The sequence below is a fragment of the Harmonia axyridis genome, chromosome 5 (genome assembly GCF_914767665.1).
Source record: "Harmonia axyridis chromosome 5, icHarAxyr1.1, whole genome shotgun sequence".
Taxonomy (NCBI): Eukaryota; Metazoa; Arthropoda; class Insecta; order Coleoptera; family Coccinellidae; genus Harmonia; species Harmonia axyridis.
The window spans coordinates 39,733,463-39,747,047 of NC_059505.1; the positions used below are offsets into that span (position 1 = coordinate 39,733,463).

General features: G+C 34.5%; 4 protein-coding genes across 4 annotated transcripts; 2 read left to right on the top strand and 2 right to left on the bottom strand.

Annotated features, from left to right (window-relative positions):
* Positions 1-24: 24 nt before the first annotated feature.
* On the bottom strand, positions 25-2,483 carry LOC123680632. Its single transcript, XM_045618620.1, has 5 exons — positions 1,585-2,483; positions 1,277-1,534; positions 1,055-1,218; positions 749-1,004; positions 25-246 (listed from the first exon to the last, which is right to left on the bottom strand). The coding sequence occupies exons 1-5, from the start codon at positions 2,293-2,295 to the stop codon at positions 88-90; spliced, it is 1,548 nt and encodes a 515-aa protein (XP_045474576.1). The 5' UTR covers positions 2,296-2,483; the 3' UTR covers positions 25-87.
* A 118-nt stretch (positions 2,484-2,601) lies between these two features.
* Positions 2,602-4,602, top strand: LOC123680633 (methionine aminopeptidase 2). The gene is made up of 6 exons (XM_045618621.1): positions 2,602-2,805; positions 2,886-3,235; positions 3,289-3,628; positions 3,685-3,819; positions 3,880-4,054; positions 4,270-4,602. Exons 1-6 carry the CDS (start codon positions 2,676-2,678, stop codon positions 4,520-4,522), a joined length of 1,383 nt encoding a protein of 460 aa, XP_045474577.1. The 5' UTR covers positions 2,602-2,675; the 3' UTR covers positions 4,523-4,602.
* Positions 4,603-4,968: 366 nt separating this feature from the next.
* On the top strand, positions 4,969-8,704 carry LOC123680152 (malate dehydrogenase, mitochondrial-like). The gene is made up of 6 exons (XM_045617915.1): positions 4,969-5,129; positions 5,182-5,354; positions 5,449-5,577; positions 7,213-7,470; positions 7,799-8,027; positions 8,366-8,704. The coding sequence occupies exons 1-6, from the start codon at positions 5,018-5,020 to the stop codon at positions 8,572-8,574; spliced, it is 1,110 nt and encodes a 369-aa protein (XP_045473871.1). The 5' UTR covers positions 4,969-5,017; the 3' UTR covers positions 8,575-8,704.
* A 1,217-nt stretch (positions 8,705-9,921) lies between these two features.
* On the bottom strand, positions 9,922-11,885 carry LOC123680317. The gene is made up of 2 exons (XM_045618152.1): positions 10,259-11,885; positions 9,922-10,062 (listed from the first exon to the last, which is right to left on the bottom strand). Exons 1-2 carry the CDS (start codon positions 11,876-11,878, stop codon positions 10,003-10,005), a joined length of 1,680 nt encoding a protein of 559 aa, XP_045474108.1. The 5' UTR covers positions 11,879-11,885; the 3' UTR covers positions 9,922-10,002.
* Between the last annotated feature and the right edge of the window lie 1,700 nt (positions 11,886-13,585).

Consider the following 13,585-nt stretch of genomic DNA (forward strand, 5'->3'; position numbering starts at 1 on the left):
GTTAATGTGAAAAATAATACATAATCAGATTGAAAATATCTATTTTCTTATGTATTATATCTTACAATTATCAAAGTGTGTATATTGTTAGAAATAATCTACATCTTCATTATCACTTTCATCATCATCTTCTTCTTTGAAATCTTCTTCATCTTCATTTTCATTATACACTTGAGAAGGCCACATTTCCCTTAGCGATTTTCCAATATCTGCATTGATATTTGTTGAAAAAGGATCATGATCTACCTGAAAGAATTGATTCAAATTGATGTTTTGTCTATATTAAATTTGTATAGAAGCAAAGCTCTTCCAATATCATGTGAGGTTCCCAAAGAATTACAACTTAACCTAATCTAACCTAACATAACCTCCTAATGAAGCTTAACCTAACTTCTTAATGAAATTATGCAATCCAGAGACTTATCAAAGAATAGCCTGTTAATATTTGTCGTAAAAGTGGTATTGTTCGTATTGAGAGTTTCTCTGTATATTTGACTGGTTTTGTAACTATGGACAATAATGCAAGCTTCAATTAGATTAAGATTGAAGGAAGCTTTCATTGCACTGATAATTCAAACTTAGACTAAACAAAAATGCCCACAATGTGCATCAGTTGTCTGTGCATCTCCTCACGGAGGAGTTATTTTAGAATTGTAGCAGCTATTATGAAGATATCAAGTTATATCACCCACATAATATATTAAAGTCGCCTGATCTGGACTGCCTATTATGCAGCTGTCTTACTTACCTCCTCCAAGCGCATATTAGGTTCTTGAAGAAGTTTCTCAGTAGCCAAGTTAACTAGAGCTTCACCTTCAGATGAACTAACAACATTTGGTGTCATTGGACATTTTAGGGAAAAATTCTTGGAACCTACAGTTATGCTGTCTAGAAAATTCAACACTGGTTCTGCAACTTCTATCTCATCTTTCTGTGGTTTTTGCTCTAACCACTCAAAAGGAACATCTGACCCATAGGGTAACTCCACAGCCAATAGCCATTTTCTAGAAGAAAATTCTTTAACAATTCAGCACTTTTTCAATGGAGAACTTACTTTGAAGGACATGGCAATAATGCCATATATATAGGACTATTTCCTTCAGCATACACTCTCTTTGCAATCAAACAACTTTGTAAAGCATGTAATCTCAAAACTAAAGCATCAAAAGAGGCAGTTGGTGACTTATCTGATGCAGTTACTGTGTAACAACCAGGACCCTTAAAATTAAACGATTCTCAAAAAGATGAAACTAGAATATATTTCACATTATCTTACTGTTAGCATGTATTCAGGAATATGTTCGACTTTTGTGATGAAAACAAGAGAGAACATCCTTTCCTCTTTCTCATTGAAAATATCATTACTAGATAGAGGAACAAATTTAGCATGTCTTAATATTCCCTTCCTTATATCTTCTTCAGCATAAATTCTTGTTGAATCCTCCATACTAATGAAAACTGACGGGTCCGGTTTTTGGTCTTCGCATTCTAATTGATATCCAAAATTTGTTTCCATGAGTTTTGTAGTTTCAACCTAAAACACCCCATAACTATTGTGAAAGATGATATAGAAGAATTATTTACACTATATTCAATTTTTGATCCAACTGTTAGTGGTACTGTCCATGGTTGTTTTCCAATAGGATTCTGGTAGTTGAAGAAGAATTGTAATCCCATTTCCACATTCGCTATAACTGCATTTTTACTCTTTTCAACTAACCTACTTGCTTCAATTAATACTTCATTTTTGCTGTCAATAGAAAAATCTGCATATAGCAGTTTCGAGTCAGCAAAAGATGTTAGAGTTGTAGAAGATTCAATTTCAGGTCCAACAATATATAGAAAAATATTATTAACATTTAATTCCTGTACTATATTATCAATGTTTCCTTTTACTGAAGACAAGTTAATCAAATCTGTTAAAAACAGAATTTGATAAGTTATAATTCTAGGAGTATTGTCTTCTTTCAAAATTTGTACTGCTACATTTATTGCTTCCTTCCAATGAGCACCATCTGTATGCTTTACTTCTATCTTATCATGTATAAAAGTAGGATCATATAAGCGTTCTTCTCGGTTGACCTCGAAAATATTTTCGAAATCTTTTCCAAATTCTTGATTTTTTCGATTTTTTGTTTTTTCGCAGTTTACAAGGACCAAATTAACTAAATCCTTACTATCATCAAAATAATGATGGGAATATATTTTGAATAATGCCCGACGCAGTTGCCGTTGATTTTTACAGTTTAAATCATACAAAATAACACAACGATTTCGTTTTGGTTGTGGCGGCATTTTTTTGTTCTAAAATTTTAAATTGAAAATAATATTTTAACCTATCAGAAGTGTAATATTTGACCTCAGGTCCTCAGAACTAATCTCAAATCTATGATATTTGTTTTTTCTGTATTTTAATAATATTAACAAATTATCAAAACATGTGTATTATTCTTAGAAACTATTTTTCCTACAATATTTGAAAAATAATTAATGTCTATAGAAGCAACAAAAAAATAGTGAATGAAGGAAGAGAAGAGTTTGTTGCCAATTTTTCATTTTGAAAATATATATAGTTTTTTGTGGTTCAAACATTGTCAGCTGTCATATGTCTCGGTGACATTTAAATAAATTTTTTCTGGTTTTGTGAATCTGATTACCATTTTACCGATTCAAACATGGCAGCGTTAAAGACGGAAATTGAAATCGAGAAAAATAGTGAGAATAAAGATGTTGAAGATGTTGTTGATGAAATAAACTCCAAAGATCCGGAAAAAAAGAAGAAAAAGAAAAAAAAAAAGAAGGCAGGTTCGTACTACTCCCAAAATTCAACCTGTTGCGTAGAATGTTCTGAAATAGTTTGAAATGAAAGCACATTTTTATTTTAGGAGGAGATAATCAAGTCGACTCCCAGATAGTCGACGCCAAACCCAACGGAGAATGTGACGAAAATGGGGATGCTGTCCCTGATAATGAAGAAAATGTAGAGAAGAAAAAAAAGAAAAGGAACCGAAAAAAGGGTAGTGGAAAACCTGTTCAAACTGATCCTCCTTCTATTCCGATTGTTGATCTATTTCCTGACAAAGTTTTTCCGGAAGGTCAAATCATGGAGCATCCAGTGAAAAATGATGATCGAACAGCCAAAGATCGTTTCACTTCTGAAGAAAAGAAAGCATTGGATCGAATGCATTATGACGATTATAATGAAATCAGACTGGCTGCTGAAGCTCACAGACAAGTAATTTTGTAATTATTCAAATGTTTACTGGGAGGATAACTCTATTATTTCAGACTCGTCAACATATTCAAAAATGGATCAAACCTGGTATGACTATGATAGAAATCTGTGAAGAGCTGGAGAATACCGCAAGAAAATTGATAGCAGAAAATGGTTTGAAAGCAGGTCTAGCCTTCCCAACGGGTTGTTCTAGAAATCACTGCGCTGCACATTATACCCCAAATGCTGGTGATCCAACTGTTTTGGAATATGATGATGTTGTTAAAATTGATTTTGGTACACACATTAATGGAAGAATCATCGATTGCGCCTTCACACAAACCTTCAATCCAAAATATGATAAGCTGGTTGAAGCAGTTAAAGATGCTACAAACACAGGAATTAATGCTGCAGGTGATTAAATTGGACCTAAATTATTAGCTTGTGGTTATAAATTATTGGTTTTTCAGGAATTGACGTCCAATTGTGTGAAATAGGAGCTGCAGTCCAGGAGGTAATGGAATCTTATGAGGTTGAATTAGATGGCAAAACTTATCCTGTTAAATCCATTCGTAATCTGAATGGTCACTCAATAACCCCTTATAGTAAGTTGATTCTAAACTATTTTGGATGGCATGGATATTAATATCTTTTTTTTTTTATAGGAATACACGCAGGAAAAACAGTACCTATTGTGAAAGGTGGAGAGGCGACTGTAATGGAAGAAAATGAATATTATGCCATTGAAACTTTCGGTTCAACCGGTAGAGGAGTTGTTCATGATGATATGGACTGTTCGCATTACATGAAGAATTTCGATGTTCCATATGTTCCTCTAAGGTACTGTATCTATATCCAATTATTTGAATACTTGATTTATCACTATTCTGATTAAGAAGCAAAAATATAAATATTGATGATTTTTAGGTTAGGTGAGGTTAAGTTTAATATTCATTTATTTTAAATGAAAAATTTAATTCTAATTCATTTTATTTTGTTTCAAGGTTGTATATATATTTTTTGACCAATTTTTTGGAATATTTTCCATGTTTCAGGTTACAAAGCTCCAAATCACTATTGAACGTAATCAATAAGAATTTTGGAACGTTAGCTTTCTGCAAAAGATGGTTGGATAGAGCCGGAGCTACTAAATACCAAATGGCGCTGAAGGACCTCTGTGACAAGGGAGTTGTAGATGCATATCCACCGTTATGCGACATCAAAGGTTGTTATACAGCTCAGTTTGAACATACCATCATTCTTCGTCCAACATGCAAAGAAATTGTCTCTCGAGGTGATGATTACTAAACTTGACTTTTCTAAAAGTTTTTATTGAGATGATTTGTATCTAAACAACTTATATTCAATAAACAGTTGTAAATAATTTCTACAGGTGGTTTATTTTAGTTCAAATGCCTTTTTAGTTTGTTGAATTTCAATGAAGTTCTTTAGAATTGAATTATTTGGTAGGATCTGATTTTGAAGAAAAATGCACTACAAAAATTCATAAAGATTCTTTCTAAAGTTTTTTTCACTAAAAAATTATCCTTTTTTGGAAAGACTTATTTCAAGAAACCAAATTCGAAAATATAGACATGTTATCGTTATATTATTGAAATGATAACTAAGTAAAAATTCTAATTTGGGACATAAAAAATTTAATTTTTCTCAAATATCTTCAAGATATTTTATCTATATACAATGCTAACAATCTTGAAAAATGATTGCTACTTCATCTATGTTTTGAAATTTAATAATTAATGCTTTAGTTTTGACATATTTCACAATTCAAAACTTTCAAAGATGATTCAAAATTTCAGTTCAATCCTTAAAAGGATTCTGAATCCAAAATTAACCCGAAATTTTGGGTGTGTCTCAAATGAACACATAAAAGTAACAATTATCGGAGGAATGGGTAAGTATGGAAGGAAATGAATTACCAACAGTACGATGTTTCCTTCATTTAGGGAGCACTGGAAAACCTCTTGCAATGTTATTGAAACAATCCCCGTTGATAGACGAGCTGTGCATATATGATGTACGAGCTTGCAAGGGGTTCGTTCACGAATTGAATCATATCGACACCAGATGCACAGTTACAGGGCATTGTGGAAAATGCAACCTTGGAAAAGCTCTACAAGTAATTTTTTTCAATTTGTTCGCAAATTCAAATAACGTTAAACAGGTGCAAGTTCTTTCCAATCGAATAAGTCTTGACGAAGAAACCTTTTTAGAATTCGAGGATAATAGTGATGTTGATGTCTGTGACCAAGGGAAGCATCCAGAATTATTCAGCCCAATTTGAGCAGAATGCACCATTGGTCCAATGCATAACAGAATTTATAGGAAATTGTTCACCTAAGGTTAGTGTCTTCACTATTACTTTTGCAGATAATTTTTTGGAAAAGATTTTATTATTTTTGGGTAATTACTTCATTCATTATAACTCTTTACTTGAGTGGAATTTGGAAAAATGGTAAATAAAGCGTTTTATTTGATGAGAGGAATCTGCGTTGAAGACCTTTAAGGCAGCCGTTTGAAATGTGGGATCTAGCCATGGCACACCAATACTCATTATTTCATCAATATCTGAAAAGTTGAAGACTAAAGATAAAGTGTTTTATAAAGATTCTTATATTTTAACTAGGTGTTAAGCTTCACTATATTAGGCCAATTGAAAAGTCCCCGGTCTGATGCACAGATGGCGGTGCTAGTGTTGAATCCATATGATTTTTAGTTAGTACCAACCTTCAAACGATACGTGTCAAAATTTGACGGCAGTCCGACCAATAGTTTGTGAGATATTCCGTTGCGAGTGTAGCTACTTTTGTTATTTGAAAAAAGATGGAAAAAAGGATTTCGTGTGCTGATAAAATATTGCGTTTTGAAAGGAAAAAATACAGTTGAAGCAAAATCTTGGCTTGATGAAGAGTTTCCGGGGTCTGCACCAGGAAAATCAACCATCATTGATTGGTATGCTAAGTTTAAATGTGGTGAAATGAGCACTAAGGACGGCGAACGCAGTGAACGCCCAAAAGAGGCTGTCACCGACGAAAAAATCAAAAAGTTCACAAAATAATTTTGAATGACCGTAAAGTGAAGTTGATCGAGATAGCAGCATTGTGAAGATATCATCTGAATGTGTACATCATATCTTTCACTAATATTTGTACATGAGGAAACTGTGTTAAAATGGGTGCCGCGCGAGCTCACAATCGATCATAAGCAACAACGTGTTAATGATTCTGAACAGTGTTTGAAGCTGTTTAAGTGTAAAAAACCTGAATTTTTGCGTCGATATGAGACAATGGTTGAAACATGGCTCCATCATTTTACTCTGGAATCCAATCGACAATTAGTTGAGTGGACTGCACACGATGAACCGAATCCAAATCGAGGAAAAGCGCAACAGTCAGCTGGCAAGGTTATGGCATCAGTATTCTGGGATGCGCAAGATATATTATTCATTGATTAGCTACAAAAGGACCAGACCATCAACAACGATTATTATATAGTGTTATTGGATCGTTTTAAGGATGAAATTGTTAAAAAACGGCCCCATTTGAAGAAAAAAAGATGCTGTTTCATCAAGACAATGATGATCACAAATCAATGAAAACAATGACAAAATTGCATGAATTAGGCTTCGAATTGCTTCTGCATCCACCGTATTCGCCAGATCTAGCCCCCAGCGAATTTTCCTGTTCTCAGACCTCAAAAGAATGCTCGCTGGAAAGTTAAGCGCCAATGAAGAAATAATCGCCGAAGCTGTGACCTATTTTGAAGCAAAAGACAAATCGAACTACAAAAATGGTATAAAAAAGTTGGAAGATCGCTATAATCGCTGTATCGCCCTCGAAGGCAACTATATGTTGAATAATCAAATCGAATTTTTCAAAAAAACATGTGTTTTACTATGGAAGACCGGGGAATTTTCAATTGTCCTGTTAAGCACCTTAACTTGAAGACTTATTTGTAATGTGTTTTATTATTGCAAGTCCTTGATAGCTGTTGGTACCAATCCGGTGAATTCTATGGTTCCTCTGGTCAGCGAAGTGATGAAGAGAAAGGGTGCCTATAGTCCTAACAACATTTTCGGCGTCACTACAGTGAATTCGGTGAGAGCAAATACATTGTCTGCGGCCGCTCTAGGACTTGATGCTGAATGTGTAATCGTACCTGTTGTTGGTGGACACACCGAGACCACAATGGTTCCTGTCTTGTCCAAAGCCAAACCATGTTCCGAATTTACACCGGTAAGCTTGATTCATTCACTATGCTAAGAATAGATACACTTCACACTGTAGACGTTCAATCGGCAACTTAGTGGTCCCTGCCATATACACCTTCCACTTCTATAGAACGGTTGGATTTATATCCCAAGCGGTGATATTCTTCCGAGAATTGCGCAGCCTTAGACGCCATCTCTCGGTCTAGTAAAGAGGCACCACACTGTTATTGATTTCTGATTGAATTACTCATAAATCTACGAATTCAATAGACATAGATTAATATTCTTATGAAAAGTTCATAATGGTTTCTATCCCGTATTGTTTTTTCTTACAAGCCAACCATTATTTCTAGGAGATTGTGGAAAAAATAACAAGAACCGTAAGGTACGGAATGATAAACGTGGCAAAGTTGAAAACGAACTCTGCAGACTCTCTTGCTGGAGCATTTGCCTTCGCCAGATTCGTTATCTCTTTGGTGAAAGGCCTGAGAGGGTACCAGGGGATTGTCGAGTGTTCCTATGTGAGGTCTAAGGTGCATCCACAGTTGAAATACTTGGCAAATCCACTTCTACTCGGTCCAGGTAAGTAGCACCAGGGCTGCCACGAACTTGAGCTAATTATTATTTCATTGGTCGTAATTCAAATTTCTCCTTCATGGTCATGTGATAGAAGACTCAACCTTTCTCTCTTTAATGTTGGTGTCGATGCTGTGCATGATCGCATCTATGTATTATTAAATCATCGACTGTATGAGAGAGAAGTGGATAATTAGTTTCTGTGATTATTCGGGCCATAGACAATAATGTTCCGGGGAAATTAAACCAGTGTTGCCAACTCTATGGGAACTTTTATTGAAATTTGAATGATGACCCCCTCCTTACGTTATTACTGTTTCTTTTATTCACCTATCATTTTGTAGCTGGAGTGATGCGAAATTTGGGTATTCCCAAACTGAACGATTATGAGAAGTGCCTCTTTGACAACATCATCCCAATCCTAATAAACGATATTCAAAGGGGTGAAAAGTATGTGGGTGTGTACGATCCTCCTATATGCAACCTGTGCGATGAGAACCCTCTACCGGAAAGGTGCCCAAATTCTGTCTGCACCAGAAATCCTCCTTGCTGAAAATTGAATAATTGTTTCAAGTTTGATGTGCCTTACCTTTCAACTCGGTGAGACTTTTCTACTGTATATCTTTATTTAAAAACAAATCAGCAAAATGTGTAATCTTGAATTCAATAAAAAAATACTTACACTATGGTTTATTATTACCATGCTGATAACATATAACATCTTACTCTCATCTCAGATATCAGGAGCTACAATTAATATAGAAGCCATTGAGATATATAAATAAAATAAAATTCGAATAAAATCAACAGAAAAGAAGAAACGAGCATAGTTAAATAATACAAGTGTAGAAGAAGGCATTGATATTCTTTCACAAGATTGAAATTCAAAAACGAGCCCTGAATTAACGAGTTTTTGAATGAAAGAGTATTAGAATCAGCGCTCTGTACTAGTAAAGGGTGTTTTTTTAGAGCTATAGAACTTTAAATTGCAATAAAACAACGATGGATTATTCGATTGACATGAATTTTATTTATCCGCAAGATAATCTTGTGGCATTACATTTTAAATATGATTTCTGACATATAACCGCCACGGCTGACTCGGATGTAGTCCAATCTGGACGTCCAATTTTCGATTACTTTTTCCAACATTTGTGGCCGTATATCGGCAACAAAACGGAGAATGTTGTCTTCCAAATGGTCAAGGGTTTGTGGCTTATCCGCATAGACCAATGCCTTTACATAGCCCCACAGAAAGTAGTCTAGCGGTGTTAAATCACAAGATCTTGGAGGCCAATTCACAGGTCCAAAACGCGAAATTAGGCGGTCACCAAACATCTCTTTCAATTAATCGATTGTGGCACGAGCTGTTTGAAATGTTGCGCCGTCTTGTTGGAACCACAGCTCCTGGACATCATGGTTGTTCAATTCAGGAATGAAAAAGTTAGTAATCATGGCTCTATACCGATCACCATTGACTGTAACGTTCTGGCCATCATCGTTTTTGAAGAAGTACGGACCAATGATTCCACCAGCCCATAAAGCGCACCAAACAGTCAGTTTTTCTGGATGTAACGGTGTTTCGACATACACTCGAGGATTAGCTTCACTCCAAATGCGGCAGTTTTGTTTGTTGACGTGGCCATTCAACCAGAAGTGTGCTTCATCGCTAAACAAAATAAAATGGACGTAGTGCGCGATACGTATTCCGCACAGAAGCATTATTTTCGAAATAAAATTGCACTATTTGCAAGCGTTTTTCAGGCGTGAGTCTATTCATGTTGAATTGCCAAAGCCAAACCAAACTGAGAATAAATCACTTAACAGCTGTTAAATCGGTCGCCATCTTGAACAGTAATGCCAACTTAAAGTTATATACCTCGAAAAAAAACACCTGTTATTATTTCTTCTTCTTCTTCTTTCAAGGTTACCCTTATTGGAAGGGCAATTTGGGCTCGACCGGAGGTCATGTACCCAGTCACTATATTACTATTTCTCCCCTTGTTCCCAAGGATGGAAAGGATATTTGACGTACACAGGGCTAGAACATCACATACATAATGTTAGTTACACATAAACTTACATTCGATTGACTACAATTTCAACCCTGAAGCTTTTAAAAAACTAGTTAAACACTCTATAATCTTAATCGACTGGCTAAAAACGACATCGTTCACACTAATTGGGCATTCCATTCCCAATTGTGTTAATTTATAGTATAATATATCACAGTTTACCCTGTTCAGCTGACAATTAAACAGTATATGTACTATATCTCCGTATTCTGCACACTGACAATTAGGACTATCGTATACTTTTATTTTAAATAAATGTTCCGGAGACAGGCAATGATTGGAACGCAATCGCATCATCGTTGATACACTGTATTTGTCAAATTCAGAGTCAAACAAAAAACATTTTCGAATTGGCGTGAACTTTTTATCTCTGTTTCTCATATGTGTGTACGTCTTCCCCTTTGAAACTCCCACTTCATTCCATTCTTTTATCCACTGATTCTCTAAACTTCTCTGCAATATATTCCTTACATCGTTTTGATCTCCCCTATATTTGCTAGTTTTGTTCTTTTCCGAAGCACCTTTTTTTGCTAGAATATCTGCCCGTTCGTTCCCTATTATGCCCGAATGACTTGGTATCCAAACACAGACGATGTATAAATCTAATAATGCAGCTTTGTGAAGATATTTTTTAACGTTAATAGAAATTATGTTTGTATTTGATGACATTTTCCATTCCCTTAGACATGTTATGGCACTTAATGAATCGGAAAATATTACACAGAATTTTCGTTTTTTCTTTATTATTATGTTTATTGCTTTGCATATTGCCATCATTTCTGCGGAAAATATTGACCAATGACCTGGGAGATTGGCGGAGTATTCTATATTCAGAGAATCTGAATATATTCCTATACCTACTGATTTTGTTTCCAAATTTACTGACGCATCTGTGTATATGTGATCGTATCCGATATATTCCTGATTTTTGAGATTATTGAAGTCTGCTGGGGCTGTCTTGGAATATTTTTGTATTTCCGAGATGTGACAATTTACTTTATGTGCGTGATCTATATAATTTAGTTCAAAGAATGGCAGATGTGATGATCCATATATCCAGCGAGATTTGGTTTTTACTAAATAATAAGCTTTAATAAAGGCTGGTGTATACTTGTTGTTCCAATATCCTCTAAAAAACGCTATATTTTCTATTTCTGTCAGTACGGTATTGTTTTCAAATCTAAAGCTTTTACATATAAATTTTTGTGCCAATGACTTTCTACGTGTTTCCAATGATGTTTCTCCGCATTCTGCCATCAAAATATTAATTGGTGTTGATTTCATAAAACTACCCACCGCTCTTAGAGCTTGATGTTGAACTGTATCTAATTTATTGAGAATTTTTCTGGAGCATCCACCATAAATTATGGACCCGAAATCAAGATAAGGTCTGATAAGTGACTTGTAAATTATTAAAAGTGTTTTTGGGTGCGCACCCCACCAGGTTCTACATAGACTCCTCAAAATATTTACTCCCTTTAAGGCTTTTGAACACATTATTTCTGTATGTTTTGTCCACGATAGATTTTTGTCCAATGTAACACCTAAATATTTTATTTCTTGTTTCCATTGTATCGGTTCATTATTTATTTTGAAACATGGAATTATGGGTGAATGTTTTTTGGTGAATATCATAGCTGTACTTTTATTAGTGGATAGTGTAAGATTACGTTTTTTCAACCAAATTTGTAATTGATCTAGAGTCTGTTGTATTTTTTCGCGCATTACTGATACATCGTTGCCTGTTATCATCAAATATGTGTCATCCGCATACTGTCCCATATTCACTCCGTATTCTGCACAATCTGACATTCTTCGGACATATAAATTAAAGAATGATGCGCTAGTTATTGAGCCTTGCAATACGCCCTGGCTTGTTATCCACGGTCCTAAGATTTTTCCTTCCTTAATGTCTTTTATGAATAGTTGTCTATTTAATAGTAACATTTTTATTATTTCTATAAGTTTTGTTGGTATATTTATTTCGTATAAGTCTTCTAATAATAAACCTACGTCGATATTATCGTAAGCTGATTTAATGTCAAGAAAAACTACTATTGTTAATTGTCCTCTAGCGAAGGAATTGTAAATACGACTGACCATATATATTAAACTATCGTATATAGATCTACCTCTCCTAAATCCGTACATTAAAGTGTCTGCATCTATCGCCATCTCTATTTTTTTTTCAATGCGGTTTTTTATGAGTGTTTCGATAATTTTAATAAAGCACGGTGCTAATGCTATCGGTCTTATACTGTTAACGTCGTTAATATTTCCTCCCGGTTTTATGAAGGGAATTATAAGTATTTTTAAATGTTCTTGTAGTGTTTCGGGTTTATCTAACAGTGAATTTATAATATTAACCAATCTATGTTTTGCCTGATCGGGCAGATTTTTATATATGGGATATGTTAAACCGTTCATACCTGGCGCTGTGTCTTTTTTCGCATTGATGGCTAGATTTAATTCTTCTCTACTAAATAATGGTGTTAACAAATTGTTTCGCGTTGAAGGGATGTTGACTCTGTTGGTAGGAGCTAATTTTTCCATTAGCTTTATTAGGACCTCTTGAGATGGTTGTTTTATTGTTTCCGTACTTATTGATTTATTTTTGAATTTATTTATTATTCTCCACGTTCTTTTACTATCCTTGAATGTTAGTTCTTCACAAAATTTTTGAAATGTCTCAAATTTCTTTTTTTTAATTTTTCTTTTTACCTTAGCTCTGATCTCGTTTGCTTTTATGTAATTTTCCCGTGAGGGATGCTCTGTGTATCTTCTGAATGTTTCTCTTTTATTCTTTGTCAGGTCCGTCAATTCGTCATCCCACCAAATCGTCCGGTAACGATTATTTTCTGATATTTTAACAATTGGGATATTTTCTTTGGCGCATGTTTCCATCATATGTTCAAACTCTGTTATTGACTCTATTGTATTATTTCCTAGGAAACTGTCTATGCTGTCGCTGAAATTTTGCCAATTTATGTTGTTTGTTTTATATTGTCTTGTTGATCTAAAATGTAGATTAGAAAATTTTGTTTCAATGCCTATAGTAATTTTAATCGGAAAGTGATCGCTTATTCCTGGGTCATATATGACCTCCCAGTTGCATTTATTACTCAAATTTGACGAACATATTGTTATATCGGGTGCGCTTTTGTTGATGCCCGGTTTTGTGAATCTAGTTGGAGTTCCATCGTTTAATAGAATCGTGTTAGTTTCTTCTAATATTTTCTCCATGATTTTCCCGTTATAATTTATTATACCAGAGCCCCACATCGGGCTTTGTGAATTAAGATCTCCGGTTAATATAAAAGCCCCGTTAATTTGGTTTAAAAAGGATGATAATTTATGATTATTAAGTTTTAGATCGGGTGGGTTATAGATATGTATTATGGTGAGGTTCGTTATCTTAATGATCATTCCTTGAGTTCTTTCTGGTAATATGTCATTTTTAATTTCAAAATTCTGAAAATCAATTGTATT

What these genes read in the sequence shown, in the direction of transcription:
- LOC123680632 (XM_045618620.1), bottom strand. Translation starts at nt 2,295, where the DNA reads ATGCCGCCACAACCAAAACGAAATCGTTGTGTTATTTTGTATGATTTA. An exon ending in TTCCTGAATACATGCTAACA is followed by an intron (nt 1,219 to 1,276) that starts GTAAGATAATGT and finishes TTTAATTTTAAG; the next exon opens with GGTCCTGGTTGTTACACAGT. An exon ending in CTAATATGCGCTTGGAGGAG is followed by an intron (nt 247 to 748) that starts GTAAGTAAGACA and finishes CAATTCTTTCAG; the next exon opens with GTAGATCATGATCCTTTTTC.
- LOC123680633 (XM_045618621.1), top strand. Translation starts at nt 2,676, where the DNA reads ATGGCAGCGTTAAAGACGGAAATTGAAATCGAGAAAAATAGTGAGAAT. An exon ending in CTGCTGAAGCTCACAGACAA is followed by an intron (nt 3,236 to 3,288) that starts GTAATTTTGTAA and finishes CTATTATTTCAG; the next exon opens with ACTCGTCAACATATTCAAAA. An exon ending in TCACTCAATAACCCCTTATA is followed by an intron (nt 3,820 to 3,879) that starts GTAAGTTGATTC and finishes TTTTTTTTATAG; the next exon opens with GAATACACGCAGGAAAAACA.
- LOC123680152 (XM_045617915.1), top strand. Translation starts at nt 5,018, where the DNA reads ATGATTCAAAATTTCAGTTCAATCCTTAAAAGGATTCTGAATCCAAAA. An exon ending in ACCTTGGAAAAGCTCTACAA is followed by an intron (nt 5,355 to 5,448) that starts GTAATTTTTTTC and finishes AAACCTTTTTAG; the next exon opens with AATTCGAGGATAATAGTGAT. An exon ending in CATGTTCCGAATTTACACCG is followed by an intron (nt 7,471 to 7,798) that starts GTAAGCTTGATT and finishes CATTATTTCTAG; the next exon opens with GAGATTGTGGAAAAAATAAC.
- LOC123680317 (XM_045618152.1), bottom strand. Translation starts at nt 11,878, where the DNA reads ATGGGACAGTATGCGGATGACACATATTTGATGATAACAGGCAACGAT. An exon ending in TTAATTGTCAGCTGAACAGG is followed by an intron (nt 10,063 to 10,258) that starts GTAAACTGTGAT and finishes GTGATGTTCTAG; the next exon opens with CCCTGTGTACGTCAAATATC.